The 21451-nt window shown below is 41.1% G+C and overlaps 1 protein-coding gene across 40 annotated transcripts in view; it reads left to right on the forward strand.

The window, feature by feature from the left end:
- NRXN1 (neurexin 1) overlaps positions 1-21451 on the forward strand; it is a 1121375-nt gene that overhangs the window by 695740 nt on the left and 404184 nt on the right. The window contains exon 1 of one of the 40 annotated variants that reach the window (XM_032411129.1): positions 2051-9169. The exons of 36 other annotated variants lie outside the window; for them this stretch is intronic. In XM_032411129.1, coding sequence (XP_032267020.1) covers positions 8920-9169 — 250 coding nt within the window. In that variant the 5' untranslated portion in view covers positions 2051-8919. Of the gene's footprint in view, positions 1-2050; positions 9170-21451 lie in introns of those variants that run through there. 3 more of the 40 variants (XM_032411131.1, XM_032411128.1, XM_032411130.1) reach the window with 3 other exon arrangements.

The raw sequence follows: 21451 nt of genomic DNA on the forward strand, positions 1-21451 counted from the left end.
CATGGAGATAGACAACCAGTAACTTTGATACTTTATTCATTCAGCACAATAATAATGTGGATATACTTTTTTTTACATATCCCAGGTATTTTTTTAGGTATTTGTGATAGTCTATACTTGAGAAAGTAGCAAATAACTGGCAAAGTTCAGAAAAAGTTCCAACAGAAATATATGTGTTAAAATTCAGCAGAAGAATGAATGAGATATTAAGAGAGAAAGGAAGGAGAAAAGATCATTTTTACCAAGGGAATAGCATGGGCAGTGGCAAAGAAGTGAAAAAGTGTGCAGTGTGTTTTGGAAAGGGAAAAGTTCTGTGGCTGGAACCAAGGATGTTTGTGGGGGAGGTGACAGAAGTTGAGATAGAGATAAGATAATAAGAGGTAGTGTGGAGGCAAATTTTGAAGAGTTTAATATGCCTTGTTAAAGGACTTTGACTTTACCTGGAAAACAGGTATTTGTAGTGGGATAGTCATACTAACTTAACTGTAGTACTAACATCAAAAAATCATTCTTGACAAAATGTGTGATCCAATACATTTATCCTGAATTGAAAGGGGATTAGATTATAGATCCCAGATAAACTTATTTAGAGATTCAATTCAAATTGCATGATTAAATTCCTTTCTGTGCACTAAAATGACAGTATACATTCCAGAACATATATTCATAAAGATAGATCGAATTGGTTTATGTTCTAAGTGCTTGGGCATTCGGGGAATGGAACTCGTCATTTGTGTGTGATGTCTGGTTCTGGATTTGGATATCTATATTTACTAGGGAATTTGCAAATTATGTGTCAGTTTTTATATCGCCCTAACTTGCCTTATAGTTGTCTTGCCAAGTCTAGCTCCGTTCTCAACAATCCCATGCTTCTTTCTTCTGCAGTGATGGATCTACTTGACAGAATGCTGGTGAGTGCAGGCAGACAGATCCCAGGTTGTTGGGTTGGGTCACTGATCTTTCCTCTGGCCAATGCTGGACACACAGGAGGCCTGATAAGACAGGACCTGAAAGGGACTTGTATTTTTGTTGTGTGTTTGTTTTATGGTGATGGACTATTTGGATGGCCAGTGTCAGGTTTTATATGGAAACAGACATTCTCATCATTTCTGATTTATTTCCCCATATCATAAAAGAAGAGGAAAGAATAACCTATTCAATAAAGTAGGTAAGTAAATAAAATTTAAAACTAAGTACATGCTAATACATATATATACTAGGTACCAGACACTATCCTAAGTACTTTACATCTGTCAATTCATTTAATCTTTGCAACAACCCTACAATTATCAAGCCCCTTTACACCAAGTAAGAAAACTGAGTTTAAGTAACCTGCATAAGGCCACTTGGCTAATAAGTTAATAGAGTCAGAACTGAACCCTCATGTAGTGTCTGAGTTCCTGCCTCTAGCCTCTGGCCAGGCCAACCAAAGATGGGCTCAAATGCAAAAGATAAGATGGAAGAGAACTTTTTAAAATTAATTAATTATTTTTAAATATTATTTATTTATTTATTTTCTGTGCAGAGTAAAGGAAAGGTGTGAGATGAGGACATGTAGGGTTACATGGTACACATCTTAAAGTCTTTAAAGAATGTTTTGAAGAGGAGTTCTGGGAGCAGCACTATTGTCTGTGTGGAGTATACTGCTAAGAAAGTGACTTTATTGGTGAGGAGCTTAATTAGAAAACTTGTCCAGTGTTGGTTAATAAAACCTATGGCAAAGACTTTGACATTTAGATGGATTGGTGGTTCTGAAAATCTGGTTCCCCTGGGCCTGCAGTATAAGCATTATCTGGGAACTTGTTAAAAATGCAAATTGTCTGTACCTCCACATAGCAAGGGAATCAAAAAAGCAAAGCAATCTATGATGTAACAAATCCTTTTAGTGATTCTCCAGGACACTAAAGTTTGAGCACCACAGAGACACAGAGACTAAACTAAGAGATTATTGGGGAGGTAGCCAAACTGGACTATAGACTGAATAGGGAAGACTTTGAAATAGGGCTACATTAAAAATCACATTACAGGGGCGCCTGGGTGGCTCAGTCACTTAAGCGGCCAACTCTTGATTTTGGCTCAGGTCATGATCTCAGGGTCCTGGGATCAAGCCCCACATCAGGATCTGCTCTCAGCAGAGAGTATGCTTGAGTATTCTCTCTCCCTCTGCCCCTCCCCCCATGCTCTCTCTCTCTCAAATAAATAAATAAGTCTTTTAAAAGAAATCGCAATGCAGATCATTATCATTATGTTTATAGCACCGATCTAGAGCATGTACATATGAATAAATGACAATAACTTTTATTTAGTGCTTAATATATTTTAGAAACTATTCCAATTCCATTACATACAGTGTTATAATCATTTTAGAGGTGAGGAAACTGGGGCAAGGGTCCATTAAACCCAATGTCAAATGAATAATAACGATGAACTCAAACTCAAGTCTGGCACTCAAGCCCCATGTTCTCCCACTGTGTTATGAATATATTCACATCACATAGCATGAACCTATGGAAGAGTGTGTCAGCAACACAAGTTGGCTGAAATAAATGTACAAACAGTTGTAATGACCATGATTGAGAGATGACATATGATTGGTTGATGCCCAAGGAATGCCCCCAACACTTAAAGATGCTGTGGCAGTGAAATTTCTATAACCCCGCCTTGGTGCCTAGCCAATAAATTTTAGGTAGGATGTCATACATGAAATTTTTATTAAATAGGTCAAGAGAAAAGAGAGATCATAAAACACTTCAGCCCTAAACACAACTAACTTTGCTTGAATAAATCTAATCATGCTTTACAAATCAAACTGCACATCCAGGCTTTAATTTAATTTGAGTGAATTGGGTATCGTGTTGGGTTCCCACTACTCCCTCTCATTTGATATGTCAGTGGGGAGGTTCCAGGTAATAGCTACGCTGACGGAATTCACCAATCTGTATCTGTGACTGGATTATGTGTGGTGGGAGATGAAAGTGCACTTCCAGATAAGGAAACACTTCATAAATAAACCTGACTTTTCAGTGACATTATTACATCTGTGGGTCTCCAGGGATGCTTTGAGCCCAGTATTTTTTTTCTTGTTTTCATTGTTTGGTCGGTTGGTCAGTTGGTTTGGTTTTACTCTCACTACTACTGTTCTCCTATTCAGATCCTTTCTCAGAATGCCCACAGGACCTGCACTAACCCAGAAAGGAAACAGGGTCAGAGGTTTGTCTCCACGGCTTCACAGATGACACCCTCTCCTGAGTCTTTACCGCTTTATTCTCTCTCAGTCCCGACTCAGAAATGCAGGTAGACGGATATGTGGGGTCTTCTTGCCTTTTCATTGTGCTGACATTAGTAGAAATGTGAAATGCAAGACACTCTCCTCATTTTTAATTTTTAAAAAATTGGTGCTGCCTGTGGGTTTTAATATACTTCCCCTCTACTGCTTTTAGTGTCTACTTTTCTATTTAAAAAGCTTACTACTGAGCTGTAAGAATTTTCAATTAAGTTTAAGGAAAACACGAAAAAGTTGTAAGTGTCTGACAACCATCCTGTTTCTTGAGACAGAAGGGTTGATTTTTGAAATAGGAAAAAATAATTTGAAATGACCTGTCCTTTTCCATTTCTCTGCACACTCCCGCTTCCACTCACTCTCTTCTCTCTCCTTCCATTTCCTTTGTTTTTCTCCCTTCAGCTTTCAGACTCATCTCCCATTTCTTAACACTGTTGTCCAACTTAGGCTACCTGACTTGTTCATTACAGATTATCAGCTGTGAGTGGGCCTAGGACAGTTTTCCATGTACAGCTATTAGGTTCTTTTGGTAAATCTCAGTAGCCGCAGTGGTTAGAGGCAGGGGAGCATTAACCACTCCTCCAAGAGTTCCCAAAAGTGTGGGCCATAGTGAATGTAAAATACAAACCCTGCTGCTACAGAAGCAGACATTTATTAATAAGTAGGCGCAAAATCTTATAGCCTGTTCTGGAAGTGGATGAAGTTCCAGCTCTTGGTTCTGTTAGGTACATGAAAAAAAAAAAGACATGAAAAAATGTCTTACAAAAAAGATTTTGCAAATATGGCAGTGACCAGCTCATCATCCGTCAGAATTAGGATCTGATATGGATCAAAAATAGCACCCACTTCCTATGGTTTTGTGAGGATTAAATGAACTAATACGTTTACATCTCTCAGACTTGTGCCAGTTACAAATGTGTTAGTTCTTAGTATTACTATTATTGCGGCACCATTCCTTATGGTAAAGGGTGAAAGACCTCTTAGATTCACAAACTCTAGTCAAGTAGATGTCTGTAAAATATTTTGGCTAACCCACTGATCTTGGATGTTAATAATTTCACAAAAGAGAACCCATTCCTAACCTCCAATACACCAATTGAGAAGCCATTTATTTCGCAAATAATAACCTTTTTTTCAAAATACATTGTAATTAGTGAGCAAAGCCACATCATGATTGGAGATGATGATAGCCAAGGCTTCTAGAAGCTACCTCTGGCTTCCGTAATTCTGGCTGAGACATCAGAGCATAAATTCCTGATGAAGGCAGCTGACTCTCTTGGGACACAGAACACTAACACACATTTATATTACACTGTTTATGCTGAAATATTTAAGAGTAAATTACAGGCAGCCGAACACCCTGTCTCCTCCAACCAGTTCCTAACTCAACTGACAATTTGTTGGATGCTGCCTCAGTTTGTTTTCAATAATGCAGTTCCAACCACAAGGACTGACCAGCTGAAGAGACATAAAGAGTAAGCACAAGCTCTATTTGATTCATCCAGACTAGGCAAAAGTTTGTTCATGAGACTTCTCTCCCTTTTCAACAGAGAGTTGCTCCTTATTCCACCAAATTACAACTATTTGTACCGAATATGGCAGCATCAGCATCACTGCGTTCACCCCCAAAGCCCCTAGGTATCACCGAGGTGCCCTAGACATATGCCTGAAAACTGCAGCTACGGTGTCTTCTTTCAAGGCAGCTGTAGATCTTTCCTCTTTAGCTCTGGAGACTCCAGTAAAACTGAGATTTCTGGCCTATCCTTTCCCTAACACTACCTTTATCTCCTAGGCCCGAGACAATACAAGACAGGCAGGAGAGCCTCTTCTTCACTGAATGCTCTTGGGAAGGTTCACCAGAATCTTCCATACTTACTCTACTCCTATGGCTTTAATCTATATAAGTCACTCTCCGAAATTCCAGCCCCATCTTTCTCTATTTTTTTTAAGAGAGTAACAAATACAGTAAATCCTCATTATCCACAGATATGAATTCACGCCTTCACTAAAATTTGTAACTCCCAAATCAATAATAGTGGCACTAGGGTGGTCAGCAACAGACACGCACAGAGTGGCCAGAAATTTCCGTCCCTAACACCCAGCTCCCAGAAGAGGTCAAACAAGAGAACACTCCGCCTTCTTGTTTCAGCTCTTATACTATAAACAAGGGCTCTTTTTGTGCTCTGTTTAGTGGCATGTTTTTCACATTTTTGTGTTTTGTTGGTTTTGGTTTCGGTTTTGGTGATTTTGCTGTTTAAAATGGCCCTTAACCATAGTGCCCAGGTTCTGTCTAACATTCCTAAGCATAAGAAAGCTGTGGTATGCCTTTCAGAGAAAATAGGTATGTCACCTAAGCCTTATTCAGGCTTAAATTATAGTGAGGTTGACGACGAGTCCAGTGTTAATGAGATCCCAAATATATTAAATAAGGTGTCTTTAAATAGGAAAAAAAAAACACATAAAACAAGGTTATATATTAACCGGTTGATGAAAGTGTTGTGACCAGAGGCTCGTAGGAACCCAATGCCTAGGGGCAGTGGTTCAGTGTTCTCTAATTCATTGTCCAGTAGTGACTTTATAGACCATAACCACGATGAATAATGAGAATTGACTGTAGGCACCAAGAGGCTAACTTACATTTCCCATATGCCTGGCACTTGAGGGAGCACAAATGAAGACTTGACTCCTCTCCCCTTCAGGAATCTACCATCTATTTGGAGAGGCAGGGACAGATCAACACCATATACAAGGGTATTGGAGAACAATGCAATGCTCTACATTTCCTGTCAGTGGAAAGGAACTGAAGAACTGTGCAGGCTCGACTATTTTACACCCATATGGGAGCAGAGACATAATGCCTCAATTGTGGGGGGCGTTTGATATATTTTAAAGTACTCTCACATTAAATATTGCATTATAGCCTTCCTGCCCTGTGGGATTGTTAGGAAAGATAGGAACATGACTATTTTATAAAGGAAGCCACGGAGCCTCAGGGAGAGGCTAAGTGACTAATATGACATAACCAGTAAATGGCAGGGCCAAGAATGCAGCCCAGGTTTCTTACCTCCTAATCCAGTGCTCTGTCCATACTAACACTATGAGATGTCACGATCAGAATATTACCTAGAGGCTTAAAACCATACTGTTGGGATGATTCTCCTCTTCTTTTCCTTTTGAAGCTTACTTGATATATTAAAAATGAATATGCACAACCCTTGGCTAATGAATTAAAGTACACATGCTAAAAAATAACAAAATCAAGAGGAAATGGCCCGGGGATATGGGTTGGGAACAGTACACAGTGCAAGGTGCTGAATTTGGGTTCTGTTGCTCTTTGAACAGCTGTGGGAAGTTGGGAGACATGGTGTATTTAAGTAGATAAAAACATTCTCTAGCATGCTAAGCCATTTCAATTCAGTGAAGTACTGAAGAATTATTATTTTTTAGTAGAATCACATAATCTTGACAGGAACAAGAGATGCTGGATTGCTACAGATTTGATTTCTTGGCCCCTGGACAGCCAGGGTGACTCTGAATGAACTAGGATGCAATATACAAGTCTAAATGACCACTTCCATGAGTGGCTGATTTGAATCAAATCCTCCTAGTATTCCTTTTTTTGCCCCCAATACATGACTTCGTATTTGTTGATCTAAGGGATTATATAGACAGTGAGGAGCCTGTGAGAAGTAGTGCTTTATCAGAGTTGTTTTCCTCTGTTTTTAGGTAGGAATAAAGACAAAAAATGTTCAGCCACTAGACATGTCATAGTTTTTATCATCTTTTGGAAACCAGGGAAGTATTTCAGTCGTAGTCCTAAATTGTATCTGCTAGCTTCCAGTGACTGTGGTCTCCTTACCAACTCCACTTGCCGTCCTAGATTTTTACTCATAGGTGTGTGTTGGCTTTGCTGGTCTCTCATCCAGGACATGCAGCTTTCAGTTAAAGATGCTGCATGTCACCCATGGGATATAAATGTCCTCTCTTCCTTGGAGGCACTAGATTTAGGAATTTTTGTTTCCTATTGCTATTTTCCTTATGAGAAAGGGTGAGAGAAAGGCAGAACTCCACCCTTACAAAACACCATCACAGCTGGGCTTCTGTAGGGATCTTGAGGGTTCCTAAATATCCCCCAAATGTTTGAAGTACAAGCAGTTTCATTCACACTGTTTCTCTCTGCTTTCTTCCTCTTTACCACCTGTCTCCTTCCTCTCTTTCATTCTTTTTCTGTCTCTTCCTTGGCTGCCAAATTCACTCATTTTTTTTTTTTCTCCTCCTCATGTATTTTGGTTCCCTGCACTTCCACTGCCTTATATGAGATATGGTATTGTAGTGGGAACCAGGACTCTTTGTTATGAGTAATATGTGTAATTAACAGATCACCAAAACTGATACTTGAGTAGATGGTGTCAAACCATATTTAGCCGATTGGGTTTGAACACCTGGCAGAACAAGTTTGGTCCAATAAAAAGAGCCGAATTCTTTCCCTTTTAAGAGCTCTCAAGACACTGGTTACATCTAAACCATAGGGGTAGGGGAAGGGTGCCATTTGCCGTTGTAATTCAGACGGAGGGATCACCTGGCAGAGGAGGGAGAGTTGCTTTTTAGGTGTTCCCCGCATCGCCGTACACGTGTCCCTTTGATGTGTGGAGAATGCATGAGAGGCAAAGCAGGGCGATTTCTGTGGGAAGCTAGACCAGCCTCCCTCGTTACATAGGCTCGTCCTCTGCATTGCATCCGAGCTTCAGTGATTTGCTGTTTGGAGACTGCAGATTTGCATAGAGCCCCTCGCTTCGCCAGCGTGTGTGGTTTTTTTCTTTTCTTTTCTTTTCTCTTTTTTCTTTTTCTTTTCTTCTCCCTCCCACCCCCCTCCTTCGTCTGCTTCTTCTTTTCCTCCGCTCTCTTTCCCCTGTTCGATCCCCGCTTCCTTCATAAGGGTGCACTCTTCCCTCTGAACCCCTCGCCGGGCGTAAGTGTCAGGAGGCGGCGGACGCGGAGATTGCCTCGGGAGCAGGCGATGCGAGCCGCTGCTCCGCGCGCTGCCCGGGGGAGGCTGGCGCGATCCGGCGAGCCGGCCGGGGCTGAATGGAGGGAAGGGGTGCCTCGATTCCATGGGGTCTGCTTCTCCCTTGAAAGGAGGTTGGGCCGGCGAAGTGGCCTCCCCAGTCCCCACACACAATGCTAAATGGATTTACCTAGTGGATTCGCGGTGGATGGCTGTCATGTAGAAGTGAGGACCCTCCGGGAGGAGCTTTAAACAATTTCCCCGCTCCCCACCCCCCCGGCACGCACTCTCGCCCGAAACTCTTTGGGAGTATCTCTCGAGAACCTGGAGCCCCGGAAATCTGGGAGCAGCCGCTCGCTCCGCGCTCGCTGTTCCCCGGGGCTGCCTTCCCGGACAAGCCCCCCATCAGCTGCATTTGCCTCGGCTATGTTTCGGATTCTTTGGGGTGCAAGGCACGGCGGACTCCAGGACCCCGAGAAGACTGTCCGAAGGAGGGAGAGGATGGGTGCCCTGGCACGGTGAGGCGGCCGGCCCCTCAGCCCACCCGGAGCTGCCCGCTCCCCGGCTCCCTCTCCCCTCCCCGCGCCCCAAACTTTGCCTCCCGCGGCGGCTGCCCCTCGGCGGGCGCCCCGCCATGTACCAGAGGATGCTCCGGTGCGGCGCCGAGCTGGGCTCGCCCGGGGGCGGCGGCGGCGGCGGCGGCGCAGGGGGGCGCCTGGCCCTGCTCTGGATAGTCCCGCTCACCCTCAGCGGCCTCCTAGGAGTGGCATGGGGGGCGTCCAGTTTGGGAGCGCACCACATCCACCATTTCCATGGCAGCAGCAAGCATCATTCAGTGCCTATTGCAATCTACAGGTCACCGGCATCCTTGCGAGGCGGACACGGTGGGTCTGAGGTGCCAAGTTCTCGCGGGTTACTCCCTCTCTCCCTTTCAACCCTGCGCTCGCTTCCCGGCCCCTAAGGCTCAGAGAAATGGGAGCGCGAGAAAGGGAGGTGCAATTGGGTGTGTTTGGTGGGAGCCACTTATCTCTTTGAAGACAATAGAAAGGGGCTGGGGGAAGGCGTCGCGGGTGTTTGTGGTGAGGGGTGGGAGGGGCGTTTCTTGTCGGGGTGCCAGGAGAAAAGATGTGGGCACCTATTAAAGGACCATCCCTGGCCGGGCGCCTGGGCCCCGCGGGAAGGGGGCGTTACTAGCCAGAAGGTCACTCGGTGTGGCCGGATGGGGCGCCGCGCTCAGCGGAGGGACCTGGGCGCCACAGAGAGGAGGGCTCTGCAGAACCTTTTGTCTGTGCTGTGTGTTCTGCCCCACCTCCTGCCCATTTTCCCAGGCCTGGGGGAGGGAGAGGTTCCAGCCTGTACATTCCTTCAAAGTGTGCCCGGACCGCAGTGACAGTGAAGCGGTTGGTCCCAGGACTCACTCAGCACGCTGCCAATTGCTTTTGCCCCCACCTCTTCCCTTAATTGGAGAAGGTAGGAGAGTCCCCGAGGCACCCTCTCCAGGGCCGGCCAGCCCCCTGCCAGGCTCCGGGGGGACCTTTGAACACCATTGCCTTTACTCCACCCACCTACACAAATAACACTTCTCTTTCTTGGTGATTGGACTGAGTTATTTTTTAAACAGAGCAGAGTTATTTTTTAAACAGAGCAGCTGCCCAAACCCATCTCCCCGGATCCTGTCTGAAGGCTGTTGGGATGAGGGAGGTCCTGCTTCCTTCTTACTCAAGAGTTGAGTGCTTTCCAGAGAGGGCAGGTGGGTCAGTGCTGGCCGGTCTAAGCCAGGAGGTCTGCCTGGAGGAGAAGTTAGAGTAGAGGGAAACTATTCTCCTGACCCCAGGTTCCTTTGTAAAGAGCAGAGTGTGGAGAAGAGCCTTGGCTGGTAGGTTTCTTCTCCAGAGCGGCCAACAATGTTAAGGCCAGGTTCCTCTCGTTTTCAGATAAGTGCCTGTTTCAGATTCCCTGAACTGCCAATAAATAAAACATCAAACTGTTTTTGTGAGTCTTTCCCACTACTACCTGTGTTTCTTCTCTCCCAGTGTCAAGTCTGCTACTTGAAAAGGCAGGGTGAAAGTTGTGGAGACTTAAATCCCTCCCTCCACCCTTTCCCTGCAGGGCCCCTTCCTCTTTCAGACTCGGTTCAGCTTTCCATCCTTTGCCCCTCTGCTTAGGTAAATCTTCTCCCCAGAGCAGCTGCTGCTTATACCAGGACAGTCCTCTTCCCCAGGGACAGGCTTCCTACCTGGGGACAATTCTGGTTAGAGATGAGGAGCTGGCTTAACCCAACTGAAGAGAGAACAAATTCTCTTGACACCTCTTTAGGAGTGGCTTAGAGACACACCTCGCTGTGGGTCCTAGGAACCCCTTCCCTTCCTTCCCTCAGGTTCCTCTCAAGAATTTTCTCTAGTTCAGAGTGGCTAGGATGGAGAGGAGTGATGCCCCACACCTGGGCTTCTTAGCTGAGAATAACAGAAAGGCTAGATCCCCCTGAAACCGTAAGGAGTTTCTGCTGCTCTCACCACTTGCTCACAGTATTCCAGGACCTTGCTGCTCCTTTTACCTGGGTGCTGTTCCCACCCACTGCCCTGCCTTTGTGCAAAATTGTGTGAGCCCCGTGGGAGGGAGGCAAGTCAGGGTGCAGAAGGGGCAGACATGGAGTGGGTGGGTGAGGTGAGCCAGATGGGGGTATGCGAGGGGGTGGGGCGCCTAATTGTGGCAGTGGGTAGTGCTTGGCTAATCATCTCATATGCATATTAACTTCTCCTTTTCTGTGGCTCTGCCTCTCCCAAGGGCTGAGGCAGCTGAATGGGGAGCACCCTGGGGAAATGGAGAGAGGCGAACACCGAGGGGCCCTGCCGCAGAGCCGGCACTCCTTTGCCCTTCCCACCGCAGCTCCTGCCCCAGTCAGGCGCCGTCTGCTGGTCTTTACAAACATTTCTTCCCCTCCAGAATACAGTGATTGTCTCTGTATGTGAATGAAAAACTAGGCGCACCTATCATTGAAAAAAGGAAAGGATAGAAGATAGTGGAGAAAACTGTACGTGAACAGTGGCTGGTATTATTCTTTTGGGTCAGAGAACTTTCTCTTTCCTTTTTGAAGGTTGTATGATCATATTTGTTTTTGAAACTCTCCCCACCCTCCTTACACATACTTCTGGAGGAAGATTTCTGATTCCCTTTTTTTTTTTTTTTTTTTTAATCAGAGTAACAAACTTACCTGTCAGTAGCCAGCCTCCTCCAAATAAAAGCTGCCGTGAATCTTTCATACTTCATCCCTTTCCTTCCTTGAAAAGAGGGAATTAACTCTGGCTAGAGAACAATCAAGGAACATTAGGGATGAAATAAGATGGAGAGATGTAAGGTGGGAATGCAGAGGGGCTGAGAGCAGGGCAGGCAGGGTGGTGGCTTAAAAGAAACCTAGTAAGAAAGAGGTGATGTTGAATTTCTTGGGTCAATAAACTGCCTGAATATTCAGCTAATTAGGCTAAGGACCCACAAGGAAATAATCTTTGAGCCTAATAGACGAGGGTGAAGGGGAAGAGCAAAGGTGAATGACAATATGATAAATTCGTAGCTGAAAATCAAGGCAGGTGTAAATGAGGTTTAGTTCAAAATCTGAGACTACTGAAAACATACATATGTTGATGTACAAATCGGCCAGCCTGGCTTTTTGTATTAGAATTTCTTGGAGTCATAAGCATTTTTTCTCATAATAGGGAAAGCATGTATATGCTTGAATGTGTAAAAGAAAAATCATGTGTTATTTTAGGGAATAAAATTGAGTGTACCCTCTATGTTTTGAAAACTGCTGGGTTGACTATCCAGGTTCATTCTTCTTCATTTTCTCATCTTGCCATGCTTCATTTGCACTATTATGAGGTGTCACTTACAAGGATTGCAGGGTGCTGAAAGCGCTCATGGCTACCCTGAGCATCTTTTTGCAAGCTGACCCAGTTGCAGAGATTATGATGAGGATTTTTTTAAAAAATGCATATGAGAAGCAGGTTTTGAGATCACCGCAGAATCCATTTTATTTTGCATGTACTTAAAAATATAAGTGATGAGAATACCTCCATAAAAAATTATATTTTCATTTAAAAAAACAGAGAATTGTATGACTGTTAATGATAAAAAGCAAGCTTGCTTATAATTAAGAATGCTACTTAAAGCAGCGAGAGTTCAGAATAGACCAGTGTGTTCAGTTAGTATTTCTTTAGTGATGTGCTATACGTGCCAAGCATAGAATGATGTCAGCACAGTGCTCGGGTTCCCATCTCTTCTCCTGGCTTTCCTGGGAACCTCTGCATACTTTCAGAAATTAGCTTAGAACCTCTCAGTAATTTCAGGAGATAAAGGAAGGAGAAAGCCATCACACAACTGAGCACACCAGGGCTAGCCGTTCTCCTCCCACAAATATGAGCTCCGGAAATTATACTGTCATGATTAGCTTATAATATTAAAGGGCAAAAGGGCTTTCCCAGAAGGGAATGTTAACAGATTTTAAAAGTGTGGTTTGTAATTGAAGTAGCCCAATGCTGTTATATAAGAATAATAATTATATCTTGAATTTATAACATTTCTCTTTCTGAGGCACTTCTGTACATACACTAACTTCTAAGAGGAGCTGTCGGTCTTGGAGGGAGTTAGAATAACATTTTCCTTGTAAGGGTACTGAGGCATACCGTAGGAGTACCGAAAAATGAAGCCAAATCTCTGATCAAAGTCAAAGAGGAGTTAGAATCAAGGCTTCATGGCCCAAAGCCCAGAGCAGCTGAAAGGGTCCACCATGGGCTTTAATGGTTGATCTCTTGGAGAAGAAATCATTGCAAGGACCAAAGCCTAGCATTTTGCTTCCAACATGTGTTAACAAGAATGAATACTGTACGGGGGCGCCTGGGTGGCTCAGTCGTTAAGCGTCTGCCTTCGGCTCAGGTCGTGATCCCGGAGGCCTGGGATCGAGCCCCACATCGGGCTCCCTGCTCAGCGGGGAGTCTGCTTCTCCCTCTCCCTCTGTCTACCACTCTGCCTACTTGTGCTCTCTCTCTGTCAAATAAATAAATTAAAAAAAAAAAAAAAGAATGAATACTGTACGAGAGGCTGATGGTCACCTCACTGATGTCCCACTGCTCACTTCATTGATTCTGCTGAGGAGGGTTTTGTTTTTCTTTTGTTTTTCTGAGATGTAAGTTGCTGTATGATACAGTGATCCCTTTGCTCCTTTGTCTATCAACCAAGAGAGTTGCAACCTATTGCAATATACTTAGTGTTGAAGAAAAATTTAGCTTTTCTAGTAATTAATTCATACGTGTGACCCAAAACATTTTTGGCTATGAATATTCAGCTGAAATAGACATTTCTACCCCACACCTCTTTCTTACATTGGCTTTTTGGACAAAAATATGCATCACTGCAATGCTATTTTAGGTAAGATGGTCAGCTAATATTTCTACAAGAAGCTTTGAATCAGTCATGGTCCAACTAATCCAAGATTCTCGGGTAATTTTTGGTTGCCCCCAACCTTAATATATTTATTTTTTGGATTGTCCATCCATTCCTTCAGAAAATACATAGTATGTGCGTGTTTTTGTGTTCGTGCATCAGGTACTGTGGAAGGCCAGATAATAATTGGGATAATGGAATAGAGGTAAGAGAGGAGGAGCAAGGTACCCATGGCAGGACCATCAGAAAGTTTGCAATTTAGTTTTAAAAAATCCAAGCTATTGTTAGAAAGAGTTAATCATTAAGCAAAGAAACAAACCTTGTTCTGTAAAAACAAGTAGCCTCTGAGCATAAATGCAAAAAACAAGTTTGTGTATGTGTGGCAGTCATCTGGGACTCAACATGAAACGATCTGATAAAAACATCAACATAGTGGATTTTATCTACATTACATTATATTGTCCTTTAATATTAATGTTCTAGAAAGAGCTTCTTGCACAATTGCTTTTCACTAAGTTGCATATATTTCTAACAAAACAGGAAGTCTTTTATTTTTCAAATAGAGGTAAGTTTGGTTTTGCAAATGTATTTAATACAGGGGCTTCTTGACTTAAATTCAAACTACTACAAAAACTATTGAGGCAGCTTGGTCTGGTGAAGATAATTCACAGACACGTATCTACTTGAAAATTTAGCCGCTGCCACTTACCAACCTTGTATAAATTTACTAAACTACTTGTCCTCACTAAGATTGTTTTCTCAATCCATAAAATTAAAATATGAGTTATAACTCAGGGAAGAATAAATGAGACCATGGATTTGATGAATACCCAGACTATAATAGGCCCCAAATAAATGTTTGTTTAAAAAAATTAGACATTTAGTTAGTTTACACATCTTGGCTATTTTTAGGAGTGCTCCAATGAACATGGGAATGCGAATATCTCTTCAGAATCCTGATTTTAGATCTTTTGGATCTAAAGAAGTGGGATTGCTGGATCATATGGTAGTTTTTTGGTTGTTGTTTTGTTTTGTGCATGTGTGTGTGTACGTGTGTTCTTCTTTTAAAGAAATTCCATTCTGTTTTTCACAATGGCTGCACCACTTTGCATTCCTACCAACAGTATACAAGGGTTCCGGTTTCCCTACATCCTCATTAAATTTGTTGTCTTTTTGATAATAGTCATCCTAAAAGGTATAAGGTGATATCTCATTGTGGTTTTGATTGAATGGATAAAGAAAATGCAGTACATGCAGATAATGGAATATTATTCAACCTTAAAAAAAAGACCATACTTCTTCAGTGTATCATGGGTGAACCTTGAGGACGTTATGCTGAGTGAAATAAGCCAGTCACAGAAAGATAAATGCTCCCCTTATATGTGGCATCTAAAACAGTCAAACTCCTAGAATGAGGGAAGGGAATGGTGGTTGCCAGGAGCTGGGAACAAGAGGAAGTGGGGAGTCGCTAATCAGCAGGCATGAAGTTTCAGTTGTACAAGATGAATAAGTTCTACGTATCTGCCGTACGGCCTTGTGCTTAGAGTAACAATACTGTGTCGCACACTTAAAAATTTGTTAAGCCGGCAGATGTTGTGTTAAGTGTTCTTACCAGGATAAAATAAAATTTAAAAAAAATTAGAAGAGATATCAGAGAGAAGACACATGAAGTGGAAAAAACAGACTTGAAATCGGGAGACTTGGATTCTAGTTCTGATTCAGCCAGTTATGTTGTTCATCCTCAGAGACAGCTGTCCCTGCCTCATTTTACACTATATCCTGTGTCTCTTCTAAATGAAAGACACAATCGGTTTTCTGATGGGCTATGACCTTAATGATAATGTTGAGCATGGCTTTTTATATTGTTTAGTCATTCATATACATAATTTTTAAATTGGACTAAAATCATTTCCAACTGTCAGTTCCAAGTTTCCTTTGATAAAAAGAATCTCTTAAAATCCTCATACTCCTGTTGTCTTTTCCCGGAGGCTTATTGATTGTAAACATACTGTAACTGGAGATATTTTTGCAAAAATTGTATTTAGGTCCCCTCAGCCCTCCAGTTGTCCTCCTCATTACTTAGAGGTGGCTTACTTAGGTGCACAGGAACCATGATGGGGGGGCCAGGCTCAGGGTGCTTGCCTAGGACTTGCCACTCAGCCGAGGTCTTAAGGAATATCTCTTAGAAAAGCACCCTCTTCCTTTACTTGGTCCTTTTTCCCAGTTCTTTTGGGTCTGTGTGGGGTGTAGAATATCTCCCTATACAGAAATTGTTAATAGCCTTTTAAATATTCCTTTCTCTCACAAAATGCAAGAATTTTTTCAATGTTGACCATATAACAATGAATTCCCTCAAGCTTTAGACAGAAACTTAGTAAAAACAGCTATATTTTAAATATATATATCCACAGAGCCGTCATTTAAAGTGTCTCATTTAATCATCATCATAACCCTGGCAGGGCTTATGATCACAATTTTGCTGACAGGGAAACAGATTTAGAGAGGCGATGATTCTGCCAGGGTCACTTAATTAATAAGTATCCGCAGTACTTTTGCTTTTCCACTACAATATGATAAGAGGCAAGGTTTCTTTTTTTTTTAATACTGCATTTAAATTTAGGAGACCTGAATTTTGTCCCAGTGTCGTCATTTTCCAATTCACTTCTCAAAAAAAAAGAAGTTTCTTCATTAAGAATAAAATTGGCCGAGAAAAGGTAGCTAACTAATACAGTTATTAAGAATTGTAAGTGACTATATATGTGAAATTTGTATCTCCATTCTAGTGGAAGAAATTTTAGTTAATACTACATTTTGATACTTAGCTGAAAATAGGTAGTAGGATGGGGAGGGATTAATAAATGAGGGATATTTTCAAATTCAACTTAAAGCATTATACTTAGACAGTGATAAAGAACATTAATCAAATGATGATGATGATAATAAAATACTTCATGACTAAAAGATGATGATCCCTAAGCAAACTTTGTGTTAATCACTAAATATACAGGTAGATAAGAAGAAACTGCTGTGTCTGTCATTTTTGTGAACTTGATATCTGTGGGATTTGTGGATTGGAACTAAGGTAACGTAGAAAGGTATTTCTCCAGGGTACTTGCAAGATACATGGTTATGTACATATCAAGTTTTACATGAAGCTTATATGAATCTGATAGCTGTGTGTGTGTGTGTGTGTGAGAGAGAGAGAGAGAGAGTAAAAGTATTAGACCCTTTTTAGTTATGGGATCTGTAGTTTAAATGTGTTATATAATGTGACCCACATTATGGACTTTGTTATGTGTTTGTGTACATGTTGTTTTTTTTTTCATATAACTCTACTGGTGAGAAAAAGTATTATGAAATACCTCTGAAAATTAGCAACTAGAAATAAGACGTTTAAGTAAATGGTAAAGAAGTGATTTTTAATGTGTGGTAAAATACATGGCAGTGACATTTACTGACTTGGACATCAGTTCTGCACAGTTGTTTTGATTATATGAGTTGCCATTGGACTAACACTGGTACATGTAATTATTTATGTGGTTCAGCCTGTCTTGGCTATTAGTTACCATCTGGTCATCATGACATATTTTTCTAGATGACTACAGGATTCAGGGCTGCTAAACAGAAGTGGTGCTTTTGATGCTTCTTAAAACTGAGATGAGTTTGGATTCTGAAATGTCTAATTTTACTTTAAGATTGAATTATTTACAGGGTGGATAAAGCATAAAGCACATCACTCTGAGTGATTGTGATGCTGTTCTAAAAAAATATGTTCAGGGCAAATAGGGAAGTTCAGTGTCATAGTATTCCAAGAGTATCCAGTTAGCACTTTTATTTGGGTATGCAGCAGGATGTTTAAAGAAGTGTGTAGCTTTCCTGGTGAATTAATCTTTCCAATTTTTTAACATCTTGCTTTTGTTAATCTGATAAATGCTCTAGTTTGTGTCTATGGCATTGTATGTCGTTACCTTTTCATTATCATATATGTTTCAATCTGGCATAGAGAAATAATACTGGAGCATGACAAGTTTAAATACCTCGGAACTTTTGCCTACAAGGTGTATTATAGAAATTCCACATTGACTTCCGAGAGTCTTGCCATGTTGGACTAGTTATGCCCTAACATACTCATTGGAAGTTGATCATTTTCTACATTACACCTCTCCAAAGTTGAAGTAATGAAATTTTCCTCAACACTCTAGACTTAACCTCTTGAAGTGTACCTTTAACATTTTCAAAATTGCAATACGCTGTATCAGTTATTTTTCATGGCTACTGTCAGACTGGTAACATATGCTGGAATAAGATGAACAATAAATATATCTCTGTCAGCACAGTGGTTAACTGGACACGCTGTTATATATGCAAATAATGTATTTGGTTTCCCCATTTATTCTTCTCCTTGGGACTTGTCCTAAATGTGATAATAGAAGTTTTGATTCTGTGATGGACAACTTATACCATAATCAGAAGTGGAATGCTGCAGATGGATTTCTGATAAACATCTTTATACAGAAGCCTATATTTTTGTATATGCACAAGGTATTGATTGTCTGGGTGCCTACAAGATTGAAATATATGACAATAGTCTATTTGTACTTGCCAGCAATAAAACCTTTGCCTCAGTAATCTTACTTTTAAACATAAAACTTTGCTTTTACTTTTTAATAAAATAAAAATTTTAATTATCTTTACAAAAGAAATTAACTCAGCTCTCGCCTTATAGTAAGGAAGTGACTTAAATACTGTAGAGGTATTTCACTATTTCTTATTCCATCCCAGTAAAAAGGCTGCACAGAGAAAGAACTAGGGCTATGAAAGTGGTAGTAAATGGCTAATGACATCATTTATTTATTGACTAATCACTTAGTCCTTGTTATACATCAGGTGCTGTTTTAATCCCTTAACGAAATATCAACTCAGTTAATCCTCAGCATTCCATGCGGTAGGTTTTATCAATCTCCCATTCTACACAGAAGGATATTAAGGCATACCAAGGTTAAGAAATGACAAGGTTATAAAAACTAAAGTTCTGGGGCCTGGCTTTAAACCCAAGCAGGCTCACTCGGAAGCCCATGCTCTTAACCCTTACATTTTGCTACCAACAAATGTAATTTATCCTGACTGAGCATTTTGTTTTCTCCTCCAGCTCTTATCACCAGCAGTACATTGGGGACCAACCAAGGATGACTATCTGGATTTACTTTGTTTAATTTCCAATGAGTCATTCGATGAAGGTTTAGAGCCTCATCCTTATCTTCCAATTTGTTTTTAAGCAACGTGTTTTTTTAACTACACAGGGCATCAGTAGGCTTCCTTGTGCCTCCCTTCCTCATCACTTTGTTTTGACTGACTTATTAATCTCAATATCCACCACCACATCAAGAGTAAAGGAGTGATTGATTTAAGATGCTTATTAATGTTTATTAACTTCTTTCATTCTAGTAGGAAAATACATTCCCCACCAAATTGATAGATCTGCTGTGATAATAGACTAATTTGCAAGTGCAGCCATGATTTACAATTAAGAATGAATAGTTGCATTTTATCTGATTACATGATTGTAGTCTTATGAGATGAAAAGACTCCTATAAATGGTTACATAAAATTGTATAGTTTTAAAGGCAGGGTATAGAGAAAAGACTGACAATTAATGAACTACTCTGAGTATTTATCCTGATTTTAATTATGATTTCTAAAATATGAAACCTTGAATATTTTAAAAATCAAATTGTTTTGGTTATGTATGCATGGTATTATATGACATACATAAAAAATTTAAGCATTTCTTCCACTCACTTCTAATTAGACTGTAAGTTGGGGCATCATTCAGAAAAGGTGGTAAACGCTTTGGAGTTTGAGTCTCTTAGCTACATTTTTCTTAAAGATTTTTTGTTTGTTTGTTTATATTAACACCACAGAAATTCTGGGAATTCTGTAGCGAGATGAAGGATTACTCTTTTAGGTCCCCTTGTATCCACTAATTAACTGACTTTGGGCAAGTTTCTAAACCTTTCTGTGCCTCAAGAGTAAAATTTTCCTCCTCAAGAGTAAAGTAGAGCCTATAATCTCTACTCCGTAGGGTTGTTGTTAAGACGACTTTATGTAATCCTCTGGCACAGGACCTGATAAATTGTGGCTGCTCTTCAACTAACAGATTAACCTCTCTCCAACAGTGGGTCTTCTTGGCTCTGCACTCCATTAAGGAAAAATCCAGAAAGGGTTGAAGTTAGTTATAAACAGGACTATCCTCAGAGTCTTTTAAAATAGATTGTCTTCTCATCATGCCAGACTGACTTGGTGGATTACGTACATAAAGACAAGGGGTTGAAATCGAAATCCTTTCCTGGCATTTGATTCATCCAAAAAAGGATGGCACAGATATTAACAAGAGGATATTATACATAAAACCAACAGTTTTTATGCCCTCTTTCCCTTGGGGAGTTAAACCAGGAAACCTGTAGCAGGGCTGAACCACAAAGGCTATTGATGCATCTTAGGGTGGAACTTTGTTTTCTTTCGAAGTTTTGTTTTGAATTTAGATTAGGACTCCTTAAGATAAGGTAGGGAAGGAGAGAGCATTGATGAGGAGAATCTTAGGAAAATGATTCTACTTTTTTTTGCCTAATCAGCCTCTGAAAATGTCAGCAAAGGCAAAGCCAACTTTACCTGGCTATATTACAGCTGAAAGAGATTTCGGTAAGAGAAACAGTATATCCTGGCCCAGAATCGCTATGTCACTTCTTTTACTGTGGCCACTTTGCTTATGCTGTAGCCAAATGCTAAGAGTCTAGCATTTAAACAGCATAAGCATTTGAGAATACTAAATCAAATGAAAATGCCCAGCAACTGTAATTTAATCACCTATTTTTGAAAGATAGCTAGCCAATTTCTTAAAATAAATGAATGTTTTAACAGGAACTTAATATCCAGGCTTGATTTTTTTTTTTTTTTAATCCTTTCTAAAAAGAGGCTATCTTAGGGAGTGTGTAGTAGGCAAAATTTCATGATAGTTGGAAGCAAATTTATTTCATGATAGTTGGAAGCAAATTTATTTCAGGCATGTGATCACCTGGGATGATGCAGACTTTGAGATAGAATCACTTCATGGAGTGACCCATTACTGCCACACCCCATAGTGTGAAGAAATGCTTTGAGGTGATATCAACAGAGTATTTCAGTCCAAGCAAGATGTGTTTAAGATAAACAGTTGATAAGATCAAAGTTATTGTCTTTATTGCCCCTCCCCCAAGGTTTTCTTACTGCTGTATGTGAGTGCCATCAACAAGTTTAATCTATGAAACCAGGTAGCTTGAGTTTTCCCTAAATGAAGATAGATGCTTTATAGATAATAGATAATGAAGAGTGTTCTTAGAGAAAGGAGAAAGCATTGCCTGGCGCCTCTGGGGCTTAAGACATACGAGTCTAAGTCCCACCTTATGCATTCATGCATTCCATAGCGTAGTATTTTGGAGAATCTGGAGACTCTTCATAAGAAGCGCCTGCCATTCACGAAACAGGGCCCTAGTGAACGTGCCTTGGCAGTCTGCGCTACGGCAGAGTAGGTGTTTAGAAATCAGAGATAGAATTTTCAGCAGAGACACAATCTCTATAGAGACCTGATTCTTCATTTAACTCTAAAACACAATGCTGCGCTTGCTAGACGCTGGCTTTAAGCTGCTAGAGAGGAACACATTCCTGAGCGATGGAAAGACACACAGAGAGACAAAAAG

This window comes from Phoca vitulina, unplaced genomic scaffold (genome assembly GCF_004348235.1).
Source record: "Phoca vitulina isolate PV1807 unplaced genomic scaffold, GSC_HSeal_1.0 scaffold12, whole genome shotgun sequence".
Classification (NCBI taxonomy): Eukaryota; Metazoa; Chordata; class Mammalia; order Carnivora; family Phocidae; genus Phoca; species Phoca vitulina.